This window comes from Mesoplodon mirus (assembly GCF_964341445.2).
Source record: "Mesoplodon mirus genome assembly, chromosome: 3".
NCBI classification, from domain to species: Eukaryota; Metazoa; Chordata; class Mammalia; order Artiodactyla; family Ziphiidae; genus Mesoplodon; species Mesoplodon mirus.
In genome coordinates, this window is record NC_138978.1 from 41,792,872 (window position 1) to 41,817,331 (window position 24,460).

At 55.3% G+C, this 24,460-nt stretch overlaps 1 protein-coding gene across 1 annotated transcript; it reads right to left on the minus strand.

Moving 5' to 3' along the window:
• Nucleotides 1-17,277: 17,277 nt before the first annotated feature.
• On the minus strand, nucleotides 17,278-17,810 carry TMEM275 (transmembrane protein 275; the record flags this gene model as incomplete). The annotated part of the gene is given in 2 exon segments (XM_082615557.1): nucleotides 17,278-17,789; nucleotides 17,792-17,810. Coding segments are annotated over 2 exon segments (531 nt in total).
• Between the last annotated feature and the right edge of the window lie 6,650 nt (nucleotides 17,811-24,460).

Sequence of the window (24,460 nt, forward strand, 5' to 3'; positions counted from 1 at the left end):
CTCCAGGTGCTTCAGTTAGTGTCCAGGGCAGGGGTGTGGCTAAGCCAGGAGGGAAGGTCGGACTCCAGCTCCTGATCACGGTAAGCGCAAACCATGCAGCAGTGTGGAGTCTCAGGCTTCTGCTGGCGTCCTGTCCCAGAGCCAACTGTCGAAGTAAGGGCTTCTGTCCAGGTAGTCACTGGCTGGGAAAGGTATGCTCCTGCTTACGGCCAGGAACCCAACCCAGCAAACTCCCTCTCCAGGTGGAGTAACCTTGAGTCAGCCCGTAGCCTCTCTGGGCCCATTTCTCCACCTGGATTAGATGGCCTGTAATGTCCTGTCCAGCTCTAACATTCCGCACGTCTGTGCTTACAACCTTGCGGGGCAGAAGTTTTTAGTTAAATTAATAACAACCACGAAAAGGCTCTCAAAAGCACAATGTATGAATTAGAAAATGACTGTTGCCTTGCTGTGGAGCAGTGGGTATCACACGCGCAAGCCTCTCCATGGGTACAGTCACAGTCTCTGCATCTAAGTTTCCCCAGTAAGTATAATGGGTCCTTTCAAGTTGAGACAATCTGGATTTGATCCTGTTTTTCTTGAGTTTTAGTCCAGCTTCTGTGGTCACCCCATCTCTAAGCCTTCACATGGTCTCAGGGGCTCAGGGTAAGGGGAGGGAAATGGCTTGCACAGATTCTGGGTCATGATGCCCAACCCTGTGCAGCTCACCACTGAAGCCTCCACACCCTGCTTAGGGAAGTTGCATCTGAAAACCATGGTAAAGATTCCTAAGGCTTACCTCCTCTCCCAGTGGGAAGAGAGGGGGGTCTACTGGCAGGATTGCTTTGCAGAGTAGTTGATGCCCATGACCCTTGGGGAGTTCGTCTGGCCTAGGGCATGGAGAAGGCTTTGGATGGGAGCAAAGTGAGGGGGATGGTAGCTTGGGCCAAGAAAGCTGTTTGAACAAAGCAGTGGAGTGAGACTTTGTGGATGATGGGGAAATGGTGGCTGGCTTCATGAGAGGTGGGGCTGAGGGTCCTGAATCCAAGATCTCACCTGGATGTGGCAGGGACCAAGGCAGGCAGGTGAGGGTTTCTGAACAGGGGGAGTTGAGCCAGGATCAGGTATCTGAGATTTGGAAGGTGAATCCAACAGCCACAGGAGATCAGAGGAGAGACTTGGGCAGGGAGACAGGAGGGTAGCAGAGACTCTAGGAGACAATAGGGATTTCTGGTTTATCCTCGGATCAGCTCCAGGAAGTTGTTTCTGAAATGAAAGCAATCTCATCTAGCCCAGGCATGGGGACTGAAGCTTTTTGCCTGTCCCTGGAGGCAAATGACTGTCACTGGACCTTGGAATCCAATAGCTCTAGACATTACCATCTCCTCCAGGAAGCCTCCCCTGACTTCCCAAGGAGCAAGTCCACCCCGGAATCATGTTCTATTATGACAGAACCAGGGCCACCTCTGGCTCAGCCCAGCTTCCTTCAGAGCTTTGTCAATACTTCCTCATTCAATTGACCCAATTCCACCAGCCCAGAGAAGGCAAGGAAAGTATATGTGGTCCCCTTCTCCGGGCAAATGTCAACGTAGCTTAGGGGACCAGCCTCAGTGACTGAAAGCAGCTAGAGAGCAAGAGGGGAGAGTACTTGTAAGCGGTACCCTGCATCTCCTATGAGCTTGGGGCAGGCCCACCACACCTGAGACTGAGGCTGAAGTCTCTCCCAGGTTGGCCTGGTCATCTCAAGGCTGAGAGCCAGAGGCTCTGACTGCTCCTTCCAGGAAGGCCTCATTCCTCTCCTCTCCCTCCTGTCTGAGGTCTCCATTTCTCTGCTTCCTCACTTCCCCAGAGCATGATCCAGGGGCCTGGGCCCCCACCCCGACTCCGCAGCAGCGGGCTGTACAGATTGCTTTCCAAACCAGCTGTTTTGTGACCTTTTGTGCTTAGAGGTCGTGCCAGCCCGTGGCAAAACCACTGTGTACCGTATTTATTTATTCTGTTAGTTGAAAAAACAAGACTCAAAACGCCCCTCCCCTGCTCCACCCCCTGCGTAGTACAGCATGACACTCTGTCCTGTGTATCCCTCTGTCTGTCTGTCTGACTTCCTGTGACGTTGTGACCTGTTCTTTGTCCTACTTGGCTAATAAAAGAGAATCTGGCAGCACAGCCCTCGGTCCAGGTTCATTCCCAGAGATGCCCATGGTGGGCTGAGCAGATGTCGTCTGCCTCAAGGTCTACTCACAGTGATCCAGCGCTGTGGCCAGTGGTCACGGTGGTCTAGCGCTGTGGCCAGTGGGGGAGGAAGGCAGGACTGCCTTGTGATTGGCCACTCCCTCCAGGGCCCTCACCAATCTGTGGCTGGTGTGCCACTCTGGGGAGGTCATGGGGAGCAGAGGGACCAGGGCGGGGAAGGGTTCCACCATCTTCTCCGGGCTGCTTGGTCCTCACCCAAGCCTGTGTGGCAGGGCAGCTGGGGGCTAGGGCCAGCTGAGGGTATTCGGGGTAGTCTGGGGGATGGGTATGTAGGACGGAGAGGGGCGGGGGTTCTGTGGGGATGACAGGAAGGCACACTGGATCTAAAGCCAGAGCTGTTCTCCAATGGGATAGGCAACTTATGGAGGGAGGGAGCCCTTTGTCCTCAGAGGTGAGGAGGCAGAGGAGGAAGAGGGACTCTGCTGTGGTGCTGGATGGATTGGAGGTTTATGAAGCTCCTCCTTTTAAGAAAAAGACGACTGGCAATTTCCCCGACTCAGCCGTCATGGCCCTTCCCCGGGGTTCTGCACAGAGGGTCTGCACAGGGCCCCTGAGCCAGAAGGGGTGGTGCAGGCTCGGGCTTGGGGTTTGGGGGTGAGAGTCCCCTCTGGGGGTTTCCTGGGAGGAGAACACCAGCAGACCTGACTAGTGTGCAGGGAGCTGCTTGCTGGGCTTCCCAGGGAAGGCGCCTCAGGCCAGAGGGACCCATGGGGCCCTGAGCCCCCCATTTCCCAGGTCGCTGCTGGACCCTAGGAGGCACATTCCTCTCTCCCCAGTGGGGCTGCGGATCAGGGCGGGGAGCACCCCCTTCACCTTGCCTTCCCACCTCCCTGGGAGGGGCTGGCTGATCAAATATCTGCCCCAAATCTCCTACTGCCCCTCCCAGACCTGAGCCCCGCCTGCCCCTACATACCTCTGCCCCAGGTATACACCTTCCCTGGTGGAGAGGGCACCCCGGGAACTCTGCAGTTCAAATCACTCATGCACTCAGCACTTGCTGAGCACCTGCTGTATGCCTGGCCCTGTGCTGGGCACATAGAAATGAGTAAGGAAAACATGGTCCCTTCTCTCAAGACAGTACAAAACAGGGTCATTTGGGGTTCAAAAAATAGAGAGCCATGGGAGTTCAGAAGAGGGGTCCCTAGCTCAGCCCAGGGAGGTCAGGAAGGCCCCTTGGGAGGGGGACTTTTGAGCTGAGTCCCATAGGTCCAGTGTTCACCAGGAGGGCAAGAGAGAAGAGTATCCTGGGAGGCACAGCACACACAGAGCTGCAGGACCAACGGCTGGTGAGCCTCGAGTCCTGGGGGAGCCGGGGCCTGTCCAGGTGGGGCTTGAGAACGGTGAGGGGTAGTGTCGGGCTGAGGAGGGAAAGGGAAGCTGGGAGCTTGGACTCAAGCTCAAGGGGCATTGGGAGCTATTCCCAGTGGGGGAGTGGGGTGATCAGATTTGCATCTTAGAAAATCCCACCCCCCCCATACCTTTGCTGCATGGTGGCTCGGGAGGAGGTAAGGAGACCGAGAGGAGGCCACTGTCACATCCTGGTGGGAGGAGGGTGGCATCAATGTGGACTAGGGGAGGAGGGGTGGGAGGAGGGGTCAGACTGATGAGAGATTTAGGAAGTAGAATTACTATGGTTACTGCAGGTTTGGGAGGGGTCAAGGGTGCTCCTGAGTCTCTGGCTTGGTGGATGGGGACCCTTGGGCTGGGGTGAGGGGAATGAGCCCGAGTTAGACTGGTCTTTGGGGCACCTTTAATTTATTCAAGGGAAGATGTTGGGATGTACTAGATCAGGGCACAAAAGAGGGGTCTGTCTGCGCTGCTTAGACTTTATTTAATAAGTACTTACATAACACTTTCTCCGTGACTGGCACCTCACAGATATTGTCATTTAATACTCACATAACGCTATGTGGTATTATTATCCCCATTTAACAGATAAGGAAACTGAGGTGCAGAGAGGTTAAATAACTTGCCCATGACCACACAGCTAAGTATTGGGCAAACCAAGGTATGAACCTGGCTAACCTCAGAATCCATGCACTTCACCTTGGTGGTTGTCAACAGAGACAGAGAATGAAACCATGTCACTAAGTAAGACCACACAGGGGACTCTGAGGATAGGACCTCAGGGAAACACTGACTACAAAGCAAAGAAAATTCTGTTATGGAGTTGGGACAAGCTGCTCCCGGCTTGCTGTTGACTTTGGGCAAATAACTGCCCCTTTCTAGTCCTCAGTTTCCTTTTCTGTTGACTGGGAATCATTAACTATGTCCAGACTGCTTCCTGGGAGGTTTAGGTGAGACCAAGAGAAGGGTCTGGAGGAGGTCGAGGGGCTGAGTGGCCTGTGCCCAGCACACAGTAGGTGCTCAGACAGCCCACGGTGGGTGAGTTGAGAAAGGCATGGGGGCTCCCTGGAGCTTCTCCCTGAATCTCCATTTCCTTAGACCTTGGTCCGTGTTTTCCTTCGGTCCAGGGTTCTTTGGGGGCCCTGTGGAAGGGGCACCATCTGAGAGGGTCCTGGTGGATGGACCCCTTTAGGGCGGGGCGGGGCGGGGTCCACCCCTCCCCCGTTTCCCACAGAGCTGCCGGGCCTGGAGCTCCCCCACTCCCACCCCGCCCCATCTCTCATTCTCCACTCCCTTCTGGGAAAGCCGATTAGGAGGCAGCCTCCTGCCCACACCCCTGACAAGTTTGTCTGAACTTCCAACAAAGGCCCTCAGAGGGCTGCAGAGGGAGGGCCCGGCACCAGGAACCTGACACCACTGGCCCAGGATCACCCGGGCAGCCTGTGCAGCTCTGCTCACCCTATGCAGGCAGGAAGGTCTCCCAGAGGGGACCTGGCCCCTCCAAGGCCTGGGGGCTGGCAGGCTGGGAGACATCTCCCCCTGGGAGCCCCTCCTAACGGGGACAGGGCCAGCCCCAGGAGGACAGGTGGGGATCTGCATACATTCTCACCCACAGTCACACACACACTCCCAACTCCCAGGGACACTCGTACCCTCTCCCGCTCACAACCACACACACTCACACACGTATCCTCTCTGTGATACACACGGGACGTGCTGACTTCTGCATTGCACCACACAGTCTCAGGGTGTCTGTGTGTCTGTCTCTGCTACACTTGCACACACCACCCATACAAGCCCTCAGCCTCGCCTGGAGGTTGCACACTTGCCCCACTCCCAGATGTGCACTCTTCCTGGCTTATACTCCGGACAGCATTCCCCCAGCGCTGGGATAGTGGCTCCACCTCCCCCCCTACACACAGGCCTCCAAGCCACACTGCCAGCTTGGTGCCTGGAGATACTCCACGATTGCTGCCCTGGGCCTGCTGAAGACACTGCCCAGATACCCGCACGAGAGTCAGACCCGGGCCTGAGCTACCGTTTTAACACCCTCGTTCCCTGACTCCGTGCATCCATCCTCACACGCCATCTGCTCTCTTGAGGACACCTTGGGGACACATAGGCCCCTGGGCTCAAGCCCTGTATTGTTCTGATGTCTCCATTTCAAAATCCTTAACTTTTTTTTTTTTTGGCGGTACGCGGGCCTCTCACTGCTGTGGCCTCTCCCGTTGCGGAGCACAGGCTCCGGACGCGCAGGCTCAGTGGCCATGGCTCACGGGCCCAGCCGCTCCGCGGCATGTGGGATCCTCCTGGACCAGGGCGCGAACCCGTGTCCCCTGCATCGGCAGGCGGACTCTCAACCACTGCGCCACCAGGGAAGCCCCCAGATCCTTAACTTTCAAACAAAGGACCCTGCATTTTCATATTGCCCCGGACTCCACCAAGTATGGAGCGGCTGTCACTCCCTCATCACAATCTCCCTCAGTCTGACTCACTCGGCCCTTCTGAGGCTTTAGAAACTCAGAGTTTCCAGAAAGCTCTCAACTTTTCCCACCTGCCCGAATGCCTCCACTTCGTCTTACAGCTGAGCCTTCCCTGTCCACTCCCATTCCTCGCCAGGCAGCTGAGTGTGATGGGTGGAGGGAACTACTAAGAATATACTACACTTCTATATACCTCCTCCTAGTGCAATCTTGGGGCTCAGTGTCCTCATCTGTAAAACAGCCTAATGATAACACTGACTTCGGGGTTCTTTGTGAGGTTTAAATAACATCTGTAAAACACTTAGCACAAAGCCTGGCATCTAGTAAATACTCAATAAATACTTGTTATTATTTCTATGATTACATTCTTATAAGTGCTGGCAAACAAAACTAGACTGGCCCTATGATTGTCTAGTGGGTAAAATAGAGATTACTCGAATAATCACACATACAGGGCCTCCCTGGTGGCGCAGTGGTTGAGAGTCCGCCTGCCGATGCAGGGGATACGGGTTCGTGCCCCGGTTTGGGAGGATCCCATATGCCGCGGAGCGGCTGGGCCCGTGAGCCATGGCCGCTGGGCCTGCGCATCCGGAGCCTGTGCTCCGCAACGGGAGAGGCCACAGCAGTGAGAGGCCCGCATACCGCAAAAAGAAAAAAAAAAAAAAAAAAATCACACATACATAAATGTGAAGTAGCAGCAGTGAATGAGGAGCACAGGGCTCTAACTTCGAGAGGTTTACAGCTAACAGGAGAGGCAATCTGAGGCAAGGATCAGGGATTGGTCTGGAACAGGGCCAGGAATAAGTCTGAGGCTAGAATCAGGGATCAGCCCGGGGCACATTGGTTAGGGGACAGAGGTGGGGCTCAGAATGGGGCCAGGGTCAAAGCTTTGTGTGTGGCTGGGATCAGGGATCACTTGGGGCCAGGGGTAGGGTTCAGCCTAGAGCAAATCACAGCTCAATTAGAGGTCAGAGTTGGGGCTCAGAATGGGGCCAGGGCAGAGCTCAGTTCGGGGCAGTGCTGAGCTAAGTCTGTCACTGGTACCAAGTCAATTTCATTTCTAGCAGTGACTCACTGTGGGGCTGTTTTAATAAGCTGCTAGGCTTCTGTGAACCTCTGTTTTATCATCTGTAAAATGGGGAGATCTCTGTCTACCCCCCAGCCCGTGGGAATCCAGTGAGCTAATAATGGAAGCGGAGGATTAAACCGCTGCCACAGCTGCTAATGATTCTAAGCCTGGCCCCCAGGGGTGCTCCTCCCCCCACCGCCAGGCTGGGGAGGCTGTGCCATCCTCACCTAAGTCCCCAGCTGTGGGGAAATCGCCACCCCAGCCTGGGATGCTTTCCAAGAGGAGTCTGGAGATTTAGCAAAGCCCTTTGAACAACAAAGGCCACAGAAGCGATATTTCCTCCTGGGGGCTGACTGCCCAGTGGTTCCTTTTTCTTGGCAACCAGGGTTGAAGAGCCATTCTTGGAAAGAGCTCGTGTGGGGCGTGTGCGGGTGCATGTGAGTGTGAGCATGTGCTTACAAAGCTGCGCTTTGTTGCCGTCCCCACCTGAGCCGCTGCAGACCTGGAAGCCTGGGTCCTTCAGAGTTCAGCCCATCCATCCCTCGCCTCCACACAGGTGTGCTGGGCAGCCAGGAGGGCGGGAACACTTTCTTTTTTACCTTAAGATCTTCCCGGAGGAGAGAACTCCAAGAAACAGGAGCCCTAGTGCCTCAGGAACAATGTAGGCTAGGCTGAGGTGGATGTTTGACAACATGGGAGAAATGAAAGGGAGTTTTGGTTCTTTTAGCAGGTGCAGGGCATCCTCGGCCCTGGGGTCCCTCCCCAGCATACATGGCCCCTCTGGAGCAGGGCCGACAAGATGCCCAAGAGGCTTGCCTCATTCAGACTTACCTTCAGTCTGCTCTTGGTAAGCCACCTAGAGAGAGACTGTGCAGCCAGCAAGCCCCGACCTGCCTCTCGGACTGTGGGACATGGGAGAAGTCCCTCTCTAGGCCTCAGTCCCTGTGTTTAAGTTGGGCTTGGACTGAAGCCCCTGACTGCACTGGGTGGAAGCTCCAGGTATACAGGCAGGACCTGGAGTAGCTGGACCTGCAAAAGGAGTCTTTCTGCCTGTCTTTTCCTCTCCCTTTCTCCTGTTCTAGCTGCCAGGATCCCACTAAGCCCAAGCGAATGGACAAGGGTGGGCTGGCGGTTGCCTATTGGAGGGCCTGATGTGTGTGGATGGTCTGGGGTTTTGTGCTGCAGGTTCTCAGAACAGATATCCTCAGGGGCCCTCCAGTTCAGTCCCCATTTGGGCAGGAGTCACTAACACCCAGCCCCTGCCACAAACCCGCAGGGACGGGAAGCTCATTACTTTGCAGGGCAGCCTGCTCCAGGTCTGACTGGGAAGTTCTTCCTCATTTGAGCTGAAACCTGCCTCCTCCTCCTCAGGCCTGGCCTGGGGGGTGGGGGTGGTGTGCACACAGAAGACATCTATTCACACTGTTTTGGGACATTCAACCAAACTGGACCACGTGGCACCTCCCGCACTCACTGTACCGCTTCCCACCTGTCTGCTCTTGCTAATCAGGCCTTCTGGGGAAAGCCTGTTCACTCTTCAGAACCCATACATATGCACCCTCGCCAGGAAGCCTCACCTGATCACTCCTTAGCCCCTCCCTCTCTTGACCCCTCTTGGCCACCCAGGGACACCGAGATGGAGCTCCCTGAGCTGGACTTGGCACAGGCAGAGCCAGGCTCAGAGTTGTTGTGGGACCAATACTGCACCTGTCTAACTGAACTGGAGGTGCAGCGTGAGGGGCGGGCTCTGCCTGGGACCCTGGGAGCCCGGTTCCTGTCTGGCCTTGCTTTGTGGCCCTGGGCAAGCCCTGGCCTTTTCTGGGCCTCTGTTTCCTGTGTAGAGGTTGGAGGGTAGTCTATTCAGGCCACCCGCCTGCCTTAGACGGCCTTGCTTTCTGAATGTCCTGCTGAGTTTTCTCTTCTGTGTGATATTCACCCCCCAGTTTCCTCAGTTGTTCCATCCAGGGCCTCTCCCCATGCTGGACCACATGACCTGCTGTGGGTGCAGATGGGGCTTGGAGGCACTCGTGGCAAAGGCCCAGCAGCTGCCCAAGGAAGTGGGATGAAGGGGTGTCCAGGGATGGTGCCCAAGGACCAGTGAGCACCCTTTGGCCATGCAGGGCCTCGCCCTTCTCCTTTAGAGATGAGGCTGGGCCTGAGGCTGAGGCTGTAGCCCAGTCCCTGTCTCTTCCTGTCTCTTCTCTTCCTGAGGATGTGGCCCTGTCTTGGCACAGGCTTTAGCTCCCTCCTCTCAGTCTTGAGCCCCAGTGCCCACACTTTAGGGACCACCCGCCACCAGTCTTTGTGAGGTGGATGGGAGGGGCCTCAGTCAACTAATGTTTACTGAGCACCATCTATGTGCCAGACACAGCCTGGGAACTGGGGATGCAGTGCTGAACGAGACTGTCCCTGCTCCCAAGGCACTCATTGTTGGTGGGGAGACAGACAACAGGTAGATAGGTGCTGAAACAAATATGTTTGGGGTGCTGATTAAAGGTTATGAAGAAACTCAAATAGAGAGTGGGGTCAGGGTGCAGCTGAGGAGACGGATGGAAGGAGCAGACCAAGAGTGAGGCCAGAGAGGACCAGACAGATCAGATCGACAGGCTGGCGCAGGCCTGGAGGCTCCACTGAAGGCTCCACTGAAGGCTCTGGGGGAGAAGAGGTGGGGGGTGGTGGGATCTATTAAGCTGATGACTCCAGGCCCTAATCCTGTGCCAGGCCTCGGCGGGTAGTGTGTGTGTTGGGGGGAGGGGAGCACCCCCGCTGGGGTGTAATTTCACGCTGAAGAGCCTGATGGGGCGTCCCAGGGACTGATCCTTTCTGGATCAGAAAACTCACTTCCCTTTGTCGCATGCAAGGACGATTAATGCTTTAACCCTTTGTGGGCTGGCCTAGGGCCAGCCCCGCTCCTCCCCCCCTCCAGCCCCTTGGGACCTAGCCCAGAGCCCTTCGCCTCCAGCCCCATCAGCTCCTGGACCTGGTCCTGTCTGCAGAGAGGGAGAAGCTGTGACTGAGGACAGCCAGGGGACAGCTTTCCAAGCAGCTTTTCCATGTCCCTGTTCCCTGGAATGCAGCTGCCCAGGCCCTGTGCCCCCAGAGACGTGAACTCCCCACACCTATCTGCAGGTTCTCTTATAGCTCAGTTCAAGTCCAGTCTCCTTCAGGAAGCCTGGGGTCTAGTCCACCAGCCACCACAGCCTTCCCACATGTCCTGCGGAGGGGCTGCCACTCTCTCCCGGGGGGCCCCTCCCAGCGGCCGTAAGCAATACAGCCATAACCGCCCAGTCCCGCTGACCTCGCAGCGAGGAATTAACACTGCTCCGCCCCACACCCCCAGAAGGCCAGGTCCCCTGACCCTCACAGTCCACGCCTCCACTAGCACCCCAGGGATAGCCCTGGCCATTCTGTCCAATGGTGGCATTGCAGGCCTGGGCAGCTCACCACCGGCAGCCCCTGCCTCTCCGCCCGCTCGAGATCGCGGCCCCCCTCTCTCCCCGTCTCTATTCAAAGCTCCACCAGGAAGTTGTCGCACCTTCTCTGGCCCCTCCCCTCGCTCCTCGCAGCGTAACTTCGCCGCATCCCGGGGCAGCCCGGGCGGGTCGCCCCTCCCAAGGGGGGCAGAGGGGCAGGGACCCGGGCTGGGCCTCCCCTAAGCTCCCCGGGTCTCTGAAACCCCAGCCCCGTTAAAAGAAAGCCCCTAAATGTTATTTACACTTCGGAGTCTTAAAAACCATTAACAAAAGCCACTTAATTCAATTATCTTCCCGGCTGGCTCGGTTCTCAGAGCTGAGCGCGGGCCTCCCCTTGCCGCCACCCCCCCCACCCCCCCCCACTGTCATTGTGTCGGGCTAATGAGGTAAACTGAAGCGAGCCCTGTCCCCCCTGACAGGTTTATGAGAATTTAATAAAGCGTGGCCGGGACCAAATGAGTTGCCTCAGCCTGGGAGAGCTCATTGTCTTCGGCGTCAGCGTTTTTGACTCGAGCCGCCCCTCCCCCGCCCCGGCTCCCGCCTGGCTCGGCCCCCACGCCCGCGCCAGTGCCGCCCAAGGTGAGCCTGGGGAGGGCCTGGCAGAGGCCCGCTCGGGCCCCGCAGGGCCGAGGCTCGCCGGGCCGGCCCTGACCTGGGCAGTGTGCCCTGCGGAGGGGATGCATGGTGCCTCGCGGACCTGCCTGTCCTCACACACACACCAGACCCCGGGAGGGTACGGGGACCTCCGGGACTCCTCCTTCCCGCCTCCCTGCTCCTGTCTCACCCACCACTGCCAACCTGAGGCTGAGGCCTGGCTGGAGCCGCCTTGAGCATGATTCACTTCCTCTTGCTTGTCTGCAGTGACCGGCCAGAGCGAGGGGGCTTCTCTTCCTGCCAGGGTACACGGTGGGGACACGGGGCCATCAGTCATGACCTGGTCACCTTCTCCCTTTTGCCCTGAAAGGTAACGAGGGGTGGAGCACAGCCCAGTGAGTGGAAGGGACTTGCCCAGGTCTTAGCGGGAGTCAGAAGTGCAGATGGAAGAGGCGCCCAGGCTGGAGGCCCCCAGACGCACAGGCAGGAGGGCAGGCCTCACCGGAGCTCCAGGGGTATCTGGAGAAGGCCCAGCTGTCCTTCGTCCCTCATGTCCCGAACAGCCTAGAACCGGCCTTTCTCTGTCTGGCCTCTCAGGGATGCAATGTCTAGGAGTTTCCGGACCATTCGGAGACCCAGAATTCCTTCTTTCCCCTTCCAAAGTGTTTCCAGAAGTTACTTCCTTCTGGGGCTGAAGCCCGGCCTGGGAACCTCATCTGGAAGGTCCTGAAGTCAATGGGGTGTGTGGGAGCCAGTCTTAGGGATCAAGGCTCAGGCTGTGACCATGATGAAAGCTCAGTCTTAGTTCAGGGTCAGCATTCAGTGTATTGATTAGGGTCAGAGTTCAGGTTGGGACCAGATTCAGGGCTCTGTGACCAGCGTCAGGCTCAACATGTTACCAGAATCAGGGCTTAGAGCATGCATCAGGGTCAGGGCTCAGTCTGTGACCAGAATAAGGGCTTAAAGTTTGTCCATGACCAAGACTCAGTCTGTGCCCAGATCAGGGTTCAATTTTTGATAAAGTTCAGGGTTCAAGTCAGAACTCAGTCTAAGATCAGGATCAGGGTTCACTGTATGGCCCAGGCAGGGTCAAGGCTCCGAATGTGATCAGGATCAAGCTCAGGTCAGGACTTAGTCTAAAATCAGAGTGAGGGCTCAGTCTAGGACCAGACAGACCTAGGACTTACCTGTGTCCTTGATAAAGGATGTCTGTGTCCAGCATCAGGTCTCCCTCTGTCGTAAGGTCAGGTTCCAGGGTTGGAGGTGTCACTTAGTGAATCTGGGTGATTTTAACACCCACCCCCTTCATGCACACCCAACTCCCTTCTCCCCACCTCCTCAGAAGAGGAAAAGGCAAAGTTGTGCAGTCTGGCTGGGCTGTCACCTCTATCCCCCGTCATGTGCCCAGGGTGCCCTCTGGTGGCACTCCCTAGCAGTGCCGGTTTCCTCAGTCTTAGCCCATCCATCTGGCCATCTCCTATGTAGGGGAGCCTGGCCCTCAGGTGCATCCATTAATGCTCATCTAGCCAGCTCTATATTCCTGTGTCACCCCACCTCCCCACAAAGTAGAAAACAGGAATTGGCCAGGAGAACTCCCAAGCGCATAAGGAGCTTTTCTCCCTTCCTGTCCAGAATCAGGCATCTTGATAAATCCCTATTTCCGGCGGCCCAGAACCTTAGCTGTGTGATAACATTCACACCCTTTACTCATTCAGTCGTTTGACACATATTTATGGGGCACCTACCTTGTGCCAGGTAGGCACTGAGTGCACAGCTGTGAATAAGCCAGAAGTCCCAACCTCTTCGAGCTCACATTCTACTCACTTCTCCCTGATCCCCAACTCCTAGTGCACAGACCTCATCAGAAAGGCACTGGCATCAGCAGAAGGTTAGGTGAGATTCAGAACTGGGCAACTTCAAGTCCCTTCTCTCCCCTAGAGTCAGAGGTTGGACTACTCTAGGTTCTGGTTCTTGGTCTTCATCTCTCCTCATACGCCTCATCTGGACTCATGGCTTCACCACCGCCCACAGGTCAATGGCTTCTGCATCTGCCTCCCCAGGGCTCTCCATCTGGGACTCGGGCCTGCGGCTCCAGCTCCTACAGGACAGCTCCACTGGGTTTACTGACATTTCATCTGACCACAGCCCTTGCTTTTCCTCCACCATATGCCCAGCTGCTCAAACCAAAATTCTAGAACTTCCTTCCTGATTCCTCTCTTTCACTCCCTTAAACTCCCCTGACAGGGAGACCTCAAAAATGGGTGTTGAATCGGCCCAGCTCACAGCCACCACTCCGGTCCTGACTCCTAGCATTTCCCACTGCAATGACCTCCTAACCCGGCCCCTCTTTTCCCTCATGTCCCTCAACATCTATTTTCCACATAGCAGGCAGAGTGAGCTGTGCAATCATAAATCAGATCATGTCACTTCCCTGCTTAAAACCCGCCAGTGGCTCCCATCTCATGGAGAATGAAACCCCAGCCCTCACCCTGCTGACTAAGCTTTACAGGAGCTGAGCACTACGCCCGCTCCCACCTTCTCCAACTTCATCTCCCACCCTTGTCTCTACAGCCCTTCTTTCTTGGTCTGACACAATCTCTCCTTAGGGTTGCACTGGCCATTTTCCTGAGCTTGAAATGTTCTTGCTCTAGACCCATGTGTGGCTAACTCTTGTCAGTCAGAGCTCAGCTTAAATGTCACCTCTCAGAGAAGACCTCTCCATCCATCGAAGTCCCTCTGTCACACCTTCCTATTGTGATTTTCTGCACAGCACTATCAACTAGCTAGTATTTTTTGTCTTGTTTGCTTACTTATTTAATTCTTTAATTCTCCCCCAAGTAGAACGTAAGCTCCTCCAGAGCTTGTTCACCAAGCTATGGGTTCATAGTAGGGCTCAGGAATTATTTGTTGAATTAATTAGTAAAAAATGGTCCTAAGTGGCCGCCCTCATTTCTTCTAGTGGGAAGAGAGGGAGGGGATCTGAGTTCCCGGCCCTTAGTGGGTTCCCTTGTCTTGGTCCTCTGGGAGGTGGCCTCACTGTGCCACCCCTGAGCTCCCCCAGGCCCCAGACGGCACCCCTCCTTTCAGAAGGACCAGCTATGTGTCCTCCACTGCAGCCCCTGGACCTCTGAGGACAGACCCTGGTGCCTCAGTTCTGAATCTCAGGGCCAGGAGTGGGAGTGGGAGGGTTTAGCCTTCATCCCAGGACCCCTCGGCAGTGTCCCAGAGGGAGGTGCCAGTTCCTGCTCAGATTCCTCAAGGTCAGGGAGCTTGCTGCCTCTGTGCCCTCAGAATCACCTCCTCTCCTTCCACAGAAACCTGCTCCCCACCTGGTGGCCCGCTGAAGCCCCTCTCTGCCCTCAGTGCCTGGTGCCTGCCCGGGAGGGGACTGCAGACATGCGGGGACAGGGCAATCCTCCAGCCTCCTTGTGTGTGGAGACTGTGGCTGCCCTTGGGCCTCGCTGGCTCCACGGTGGATGCATTGCCCTAGGGGGGCCTGAAGGGATATGAGGGGAGGAGTCCCCGGGTGTGGCAGGCCTGGAGGGATACTGGGGGGGGGCTTTGCTAGGGCTGGCTGATTGGAAAGTGGGTCCTGGGGTATAGAGCATGTCTCCTGGTGTGCCTGGGGAGGGAGAGGAGGCACAGACGGGACAAAAGATGACCTTCAGCTGGCGGTGACAATGCAAGGGAGACTCCAAGGAGCCATGCCCCACAACCCGCCCTCTGCTGCCACCTTGATCCCATTCTATTCACTCACACCATCGCTCTGGGGCCCACTGCCTTGAACCCTATCACATGCTCACTCTCCTCCCCAGCAGCCAGGCTCCAAGACAGGATCTGGAAGTCTTCTTGTAGAAGAGGAAGAAACCATGATGGTGCAACTCCAGGCCTCTGCCAGCAGGAGGGGGAGGGGTTTGGGCTGGGCCTGGCATTCCTGGGCTAGAATCTGGGGTGCCTCTTCTTAAGAAGGTGGTGGGAGAAGGGTGGTCCACACCCCAAGGCGGTATCAGCAGTGGCCCCTCTCACCTCCTACTCTTCCAAGGCAGCAGGTGGCGTCTGAGGCTGCCAGTGGACCAGAAGAGACAGGCCTGGAGCCTGGGGAGGTGGCCTTCCACACACACACACACACACACACACACACACGCACACGCACACGCACACGCATGCAGGTGGGGGTGGGGAAGTGCTCTGAGAAGAGGTCATCAGCTCCAGGGGCTAGATGCTTCAAAGGTTAGGACCATCAACCCGTGCTAATTAATAGAGATGACCTGCTCAGAACCCACTGAGAGGGAGTCACTCTTCTTCAGGTCAGTGGGAGGGAGACAGCAGGAGAGGAAGAGGCAGAGAGAGGGTCAGAGGAAGGGAGGAAGAGCCCCAGGGCTGGTGGAAAGTGCCTGCGCCAGGGCAGAAGAGCAGCAGAACCCAGCCCGGAAAGAGAAAGGGAGGCTGATGAAACCAAGGGCAGCTGGACAGGGAGTCATGGCCAGCCAGGGGTGGTGGGCCAGTGCGTGCCACCATCACTGGGCACTGCTTGCCTGGGTCCGTGAAGTGAGAGGAGGGGCTGGCCCAGGGTTGCAGTGTCTTCCCCCCAGCCCCCAGCCCCCTTGTTTCTTCTTGCAGGGCAGCCTGCATTTCTCTACCAGGCACTCTCATCCACCTGGACAGAAGACAGGCTGAGCCCAGACTGCAAGCTCAGCCAGGCCAGGAGAAAGGTGTAGGCTTTGCAAGACCTGGGGAGCCCTTCTTTTTTTTTCTTGCGGTACGCGGGCCTCTCACTGTTGTGGCCTCTCCCGTTGCGGAGCACAGGCTCCGGACGTGCAGGCTCAGTGGCCATGGATCATGGGCCCAGCTGCTCCGCGGCATGTGGGATCCTCCCAGACCGGGGCACGAACCCGCGTCCCCTGCATCGGCAGGCGGACTCCCAACCACTGCGCCACCAGGGAAGCCCTGGGGAGCCCTTCTTACCTCACCATCCCTGCTGGGTGACCCAGCCCTCAACCACCAACACACACACACACTCACACACACACATGCTCCCACACAGGTGTGATGTCAGACAGTGTCACCCAAAATACTCCCACACTCCCCATCTCATAACGTAGCCAGGCTGTCTCACCCACAGTCACACTCATGTACTCATCCAGCCACCCATCCGACACCCTATTTCCACAGATGTTCACAGGCACCCACAGTCTCAGACAGTCTTTTGTTCACAGTCACACACTCCTCTCCCTGGGGCTCCCTTCCAGGTCTCCAAGGGGGGCTGGTGCTGGGACGATGAAGCACTCTGCCGCAGGGTGGGAGGACCGAAGACTCCAGGGTGCTGGGTCAGAGGCCCCGCAGTCAGCTCCTTCCTCCTGCGCTGCACAAGGGCAGAGGACGACTCCAAAGGTGATTTATTAAGGAGCGAGGGAGGTACAGCGGGAATACACAGTGCGGTTCACACCGAGACCTTCAGGGTGGGAGGAGCCCCCTCACCACTCCTCCCTGTCGGCCCCCAGCTCAGCTCCCCCTGCTCTAGTCGGGCAGAAAGGGTGGAGTGTGCTCAACACAGCTCTATTTTAGGGATGATCTGGCTCAAATCATATCCTCCCCCCATTAATCCCAAAAGGTCATGTTGGGGTAGAGACAAGGAGGGCGGGGAGGGACAGGAGGGGAGCGGGCAGCTTTTCACAGCAGGCGGGGACAGGAGACAGCCCAGGCTGAACCCGTCCTTTCTCCCCTTCTTCCTCCCACCCCTTGGGGGCGAGGGCCTTGCTGAGAGCCCCTCAGAGTGGCTCTGCTCACAGTGCCCAGGGAGGGAAGGACCAGCAGCCCAGTTTCCGGACGTCTGGAGAGTGAGGTAAACTAGGGCCCCGCAGACCCCACCCTTTGAGGGCCCTGCCTGGACACCATCCTCACACTCCCCCCTCCCTCCCCCGGAAGTTCCAGAGATGGGACAGAGGAGGCCACCTGTGCCCAGCACCGGACCCGTATGAAAATTTTCTTTTTCTTGTCTCTCCTCCTCCCTCTCTTTCTTCCTAATGGCACTGAGGGGAGGGAACCGGGACAGGGGAGTCAGGGCCGGGGACCCGGGCGGCTAGGGGGCGACGCGCTCCCGGGGCAGGTCGAGCAGGACCCCGTCGGCGCGCGGCGCGTAGACGGCTGCGGGCGCGGGGGCGTCCAGGGCGAAGGGGCCGGGGCTGGGGCTTGAGCGGCCGGACGACGCGGCCGAGGCGGCGGGGCTGAGCTGCACGGCCGTGGTGTCCTGCGCCGTGCGCTCGCTGCTCTCCATCTCCAGCGCCACCGGCCCGCCGCCCCCGCCCTGGCAGGGACCCGCGGCCGCCGTCGAGCGCGAACGGGGCGCGGTCCCGCGGCGGCGGCTATACACGCAGCAGGCCGCGAAGAAGCCGAGCGCCAGCACGAGCAGCGCTGGCCCCAAGATGAGCGGCGCGTTGTGCCCCGGGACGAAGGAGGCGAAGGCGCCCACCAGCGTCACGTTCACGCCCGCCAGCAGCACGCACAGGCCGCAGGCGCAGAACAGCGCCGGGGACGGCGGGCCGGGCAGCCGGCCTTGAGCGCGGCCCGCGGGCGCCCGGGCCGGGGTGCCTGGCTCTTCTCCGGGGGCGGCATCGGCCTGGGGACTCCGGGCACTCATCCAGCTCCCTCCTGCCGCCGGCCCCGGCCAGCCCACATGTCAGGGGCTCAGCTCACAGTAGTCCTGTGGGCACAGATCAAGGGAGAGGTCAGCAGGGCATCTGGGCTTCCAACCCCACTCTCCGTTCTGTGGCTACATTCAGTGCCTGGGAGTGCAGAGGCCATGCCGTCTTGGCCAGCCCCTGTCTCTGCCTCTGCCTTTGGGAAGCAACAGCTCACCCCCCATGGGAAGACTCCCTTATCCCACCAGGTCTCTGGAGTTCCTCGTGGCTAATCTTGCCGTCTTCCTTCCCTCCCCACTTCCTTATGTCCTCCAGACAGACAGGTCTTCCACCTCCTCTACTCCAGGAAGCCTTCTTGGGCTAATTAAGTGAGTAAATAGGTGTAAAGTCCTCGGCACAGTGCCTAGGTGCTCACTGAGTGATAATCATAATCAGTAGTTCTAATCAGAGGCCAGGTGGCAGCTCTTGGGACTTAGACAGCTTCCTCCCTTGAGTGTTAGAGGCCCTAGAAATCATCTGGTCTAGCCCCAGCTCGTCCAGAAGAAGAAACGGAAGCTCAGAGAGATCTAGCAATTTACCCAATATCCGGGACCGGGACCTCATGACCTGCTGCCTGGCCTGGGGGTCACCACCTTAGGCTCTGATAGGCATAGCAATGACATTAACTTTCCCGAATATCAGATGAGGCCCTGGAGTGAGTGACCACATGAGAGTGAGGAGCTCTTGAAGTTTTAGATGGTCAGTGAGAAGAGACAGTCCCTACATGGCTTGGGCTGGAGCAGACTCAAGGTCCCAGGCCCTTCTCAGACTGGGCATTCTATTAGATTTCACTCCTACCCCTATCCCATCCCCCAGGAGTCTAGTGTTGAACCTGGACTCAAAAGCCCAATCACTGGGTACTAGGATCCCTTTCTAGGATTTTCTCATTGTATCTGGTTGTGGGATCTGTCACTGGATTCTATAATTCTGGGAATGCATACAGAAGCAAGGGTAATGTCATCAGAGTCTGGGGAGTTTAAGACTTCTATTTGAGAATTCTGCTCTATAACATGAAATCACAGGTATTAAGGCCCTCGAAGGATGAGATCATAGCCATGGAGCTGTGTTACAATTGTGAAAAAGTGTCGGAAAAGGGCTCTGAGTTGGGGTGGGAGGGGAGTAATTAGATGGGACTACTGGTTGGCATGGAGCATGCTGGATGAGTAATGGAGCATGACCTGGACAAGTGGCCTAACTCTCTATGCTTCAGTGTTAACACCGGTAATGTGGGGCTAATAAGAGAACCTACCTGATAGGGTGTGGTGATAACTAAATGCTGTAAGCTAAATCAAGTGCTTAGAACAGTGCAGGACGTAGTGAGATTTCCATGTTAGTCATGTTGTAGTGGTGGCTGATAAAGAAGGGGCTCTAAGGTCTCAGATCTGGGGGGGTCAGTCATGTCAAGATTGGAAACAGAACAGTTAGTCTGTCCCTCAGATGGAAGTGCCTCAGGGACAGGCCCTGAATTATCCTTCCTGAGTCCAAAGCCTGTACACTGAGGAGTTGGAGAGAATTTGATGATGGGGTGTGTGAAAATGAGGCCTAGTGCTGGGGAGGGGCTGCTCAGGTTGTCACTCTGGACACAGGTAGGAATCAGCTTGGCCCAAGCAGGTCAGAGGGTCTGGAGGCCACCTCCGGGCCTGCCCAATGTGAAGACTACAGGGCTTCCTCCCCTGGCATCACAGTGGGAGGTGGCACCAGGGGAGGTGACAGCTCTCCTGCAACTCCAGCGAGAAGCTCCTGGCTGACACAGTAAGCTGGCAGGAATTCAGAAATCCCCAAATCCTGGCAAAGAAAGCATGTGTTGACCCTTGAGGGCATCTACCAACCACAGATTCCTCAGGAAGCTCCATATTTGCATGAACCATCTTTGATCTGCTGCTGTTGGTTCTGCCAGGCAGCAATAGCAACCGCTGAAGGGGTGCAATTTACTGTTTTTAAAGCAGCTTCACATCCATGACATCACTGAATGATACACCTGCTTGATACTTATTAACAGCCACATCTTACAACTGAGGAAATGGAGGCTCAGAGAGGGAAGTTGATCTGGGTCTAGTGGCTGGACTAAAAGGAAGACCAGAATCAGAGAACACATGGTCTAGTTCACACCGTATGCAGTCGTGCTTCATTTTAAAGAGAAGGGTTTGATCCCCTTGGTGTTGATGTGGAGATAAATCCCAACACTTTCTTCCTGTTGCCCTCAGGAGGTGCTGTGAAATTCCCAAATTTCACCCCTTCTGTACCTCATCATTATCTGACATTGTCCTTCCTATGGGGAAGGCTCTGTCTGAGGCTGATGGAGGGAGCCCCTGATGGAGGGGATAGTGTCTGGCCTTTCACCTTATCTCACAGCAGACTCCTGAAAGCTGACACTGGACAAGGGTTGGGGGGCGGGGGGGAGGCCTAGGTGGCTAGAGGATCCAAGGCTCACCTTTCTTTTCCCTTATAGAGAAGACTCTTTATCTTTGGGTTTTGGCAGTTTTACTATGATGTGCCAAGGTGAGATTTTCTTTGTATTTATCCTTTGTGGGCTTCCTGATGCTTCTACAATCTGTAGCTTGATTTTTGCCCGTTTTGGAAAATTTTCAGCCATTATCTTTCCCCCTATCCTCTCTCTTCTCTCCTTCTGGAAACCTAATTGCATACATGTTCAACCATTTGACATTGTCCCACACATCTCTTATACTCTATTCTGTATTTTCTAGCCCTCCCCCCCCACCCCGCCCTGGTTCTCTCTGGCTATTTTTCTACTGATCTGTCATCCAGTTCACTAATCCTCTCTTCACCTGTGTCTTCTCTGCTGTAAAATCCATCTACTCAGTTCTTAATTTCAGTTGTTATAACTTTTCAGCTCTAGTATTGCCACTTGATTCTTTTTCATAGATTTCAGTTTTCTACTGAAAAACTCCCTCTTATGTATTTTCTTGAACATATTAAGCTCTTTGAAGTCCATGTCTGAAAACTCCAACATCTGGATCTCTTGTTTCTATTGTCTGTTTTATTGCTTTTGGTTTTGGGTCATTAAGTCTTATCTCCTGTAATGCTAGATCATTTTTTTATTAAACGCCCAACATTGCAGAGATAGCTTGAGGCCCTGGATGATGTTATCTTCCTTTAGAGAAGATTTACTTTTGCTTCTGACATGCAGCTGAAGAAGGGACAGGCCCAATCTGGGACTGCACTGACTGGGAGCTGTGTTTCAGTCTTCCTGAGTCTGGTCTATATCTGGTTAACCAGTACTCCCAGAGGATAGCCTTTTGGGGCCCCCAACTAAAAGCTGGAGGTGTTTAACAGGGCCTTTCCCCTTTTTAAGCCATAAATTCCAATTTTGGCTCCATGGCCACTGCCCCCTACAAACTGGAAAATGCCTTAAGGGAAAGAGTGAAATAAAATATTACTTCTCTTCTCTCCAAGATCTTGGCCCCTCAGGTCCTTACTGCCTTGGTAGCTCTCCCATGCCTTTAAACAGATTTCTTAAATGTTTAATCCAGCCTTTTTAGTCACCCTCTGTGAGTGAGTTGGTCTGATACAAGCTAGGCTTTCTTAGCCATAAACAAGTCTAGATGAGAATCTGAAATTAGCACTTTCAGATTGCTAACCAAGTTAGTTGTGTTATGTTGAGCACTTTGCAATAACATCTAATTTAATTTTCACAGCATGAGATTAAGTATTATTGTCATATCCCCATTTTGTATATGAGGATATTGAGGCACAGAAAGATTCAAGTTTCCGAAGACCATTGAGTGGCAGTGGTGGTGCCAGGATTTGAAAACTGGTGTCTTGACACCAAAGCCTGAGTTCTCAACCCAGCATAGCGCTAGGTTTGCTAAGAGCTTGTTGAATGACAGAAGCACAGGGCATAGGCTTCTGTAGATAAGCTCTGTAATCAGTACTTATGCTGCTCAAATATCAACAGCAGAGGAGGACAGGGTGAGTTTTGTGTGTCTCTTAAGGAAGGTAAACTCACTTTGCTCCTTCCTTGGCTTAGCACACTCAGTTCAGCTAAAGCAAATACCTGTCCAAGGGCTGAGCTTACAGGGGCTGATTGCCAGCGAATGATTCTTACCTGCTCCTGGGAGTCAGAACTGACTCTGGAAGACAGACTACTCCCACAGTCTCCACCCCAGGCAGAGAACAGGCTAAGGGCTGATTCCTGAAGTTGCCTCCACCCTGGTTAATTGGGATCTGGAGCACACAGGGGTGAGGTGTTGAGGTCGTTCAGCTATTGCAATTCAGTCTGCAACACCATTTCCATCTGGTGGACTGTGGCCCTCCAGCTGGGGCTGTTGGATACTCTTTAGTAGCGAGTGCTCTGGCTTGCTCTGCTCTGGGTGTCATTGGTGCTGCTCACTAAATCTTTTTGGTACTCCCGCCTTCTGAACACATGTTATGATTGCACTTTCTGGCCAATTTGTGATTAGGTGGGGCTGTGTGACTAGTTCTGGCCAATGAATTGTGACATTCGTCACTTCTAGGATGGAGTATTTAATTTCAGAAGCAGGACCCTCCGAGTTGGTGCTATTGCTATCCCTTCAAACCCTTTCTACCTCATCCCAAGGCCAGTCTTCAACCCCATTGCCTGAGCAGGAGGGAAGGTCATTGCTCTGAATCTTGAGTTTTAGAATTGGAACCTTCTCTTTAGTGAGCACCACAAGCTGCTGAACCTGTAAAGATCATCTCGTTCAATTCCTTCATCTACAGAGGGGGGGACACTGAGGCTAGGAGTGAGGAAGTTCATGGAGGGAGTCTGTGGCCAAGCCAGACCAGAACCTGGCCTTTTCCCACAAAGCCAGGGCTCTGACCATTGCCATTCAGCTGCGCATGACCCTGGTCAGGCAGCCAGAGTCCCCCCTGCCCTGCCTTGGCCTGGGAGGCCTTGTGGACTCTATTTGGGAGTCCAGGCCACAAGCAGTTTGGGGCAGAGGCAGACACTAGGGGCTGGGCCTCAGATAACCGGGGTTCTTGACTCTGGTCTGGTTGGGCAACTTGGGAGGGCCAGGGGCCCTCTCTGGGCCTCAGCTGCTGAATGTAAAGGGAAAGGTTTAACCAGATTATTGTCTCTGAATCTGTCCTCCTGCTGCTGGTGGTTTGTGAAGGTGGACATGGAAACCAATCAGAAATTACTGCCAATATAGCAAAAGATCTCAAAAAACTGTACACTTATCTGTAATATGGCTGTTGTTTGCTTTGGGCTGGGATTAAGTCATTCCCCTCACCCTGCCCTGCAGAAGTAACCTGATGCTCTGCTGTTCAGGGTGGGGGTGGGGTGGGTGGTAGCTCTGATTTTGGGGAGATGGGCGCTCACGTTGAACAGCAACTCTGTGCTAAGCACTTTCCCTGCACTCACACATTTAATCTTTACTATGACCCCGTGAGCTGTTGCCATCCTGAACCCAGTTCACAGTGAGAAACAGGCTGGGAGAGGTGAAGAACATTCCCTGGTTTACTCAGTTGTGATAGGTAAAGCTGGGATTTGAACCCAGTTCTGTCAGATTGAAAAGCCATGTTGTTTCTGCTACACCAGAATTTCTGCTTACGGAAGGTATAGAGATATTTGATTATTTTAAAAATTAGTAATTGATTATTACTATCCAGCCAATCATCAACAGGCTTGGGGCCCAGGGAGGATGGTCCTCCATAGGTGGATGCAGAGCTCCTAGAGAGGGGGTCTCTGTCTGAAGCCCCTCAGGTCAGCCTGACCCACCCAGTCCCTGAATCTGGGATGTCTGTGTTGTTCTAGAGCAGTTACTTGACCAGGGGCAGCTGCCAGGCCTCCTGGTCCCAGGTTCCTGCTGCAAGGACCCAAGAGCCTCTGGGCAAGGCGGCTGGGGCTTCGGTCCAAGCATCAGGCACTGGTCCCAGCCCCCTGTCTTCCATGTGAGATTGAGTCCCTCATTTGCTCAGTCTGAGCTCTTTCCCCTCACTGTGAACCCCTCTGTTTTCCTTAGCTTTGGCCCTTCTGTTCCTCTTCAGTTCCAGAAAGTCTGGGCCAGCCCCCTCCCCTGGCCTCCCCATCCACCACCCTCCATTCCACCCCCATCCTCAGGGAACCTCCCACATCACCATTACTCAGTGCCAGCTTGTTCACTACCCTGGAAGCTCTCAGCTTCTGCCAACTGAATTCTGCCTCCTGGGAGCCCCCGAAGCTGCCACCACCCCCACCCTAGCCAATCCCACGGCTCCCCTACTTCTGCCCAGACAATAGACATGTGAGAGAGCGCACACACACACACACACACACACTCTCTCTCTCTCTCTCTCACATGGGGCTCACCCAGATTCCCCAGGCTGGAAACAAGAGAATGAAGAGAGTGAAATCTGGAGGTGTGGCTTCCCAGCTCCTGTGTCCGACACCTGGGCCCCATGATCCTCGTCCCTGAGTGCATGTGCACACACACACATCACACGTGTACACTCAGTGGAAAAGAAACTCACACACAGATGCACTACACACTGAGAGTTGCAAACACAGGCCAACACATAGCCAGACAGAAAGACACTCTCAGTTGCCTGCCTATCTGGTAGAAAGAAGCTGTTGCCCAGCAGAGGTACCTCTGGAGACTTCTCTTTGCCTGGGAGCATGGA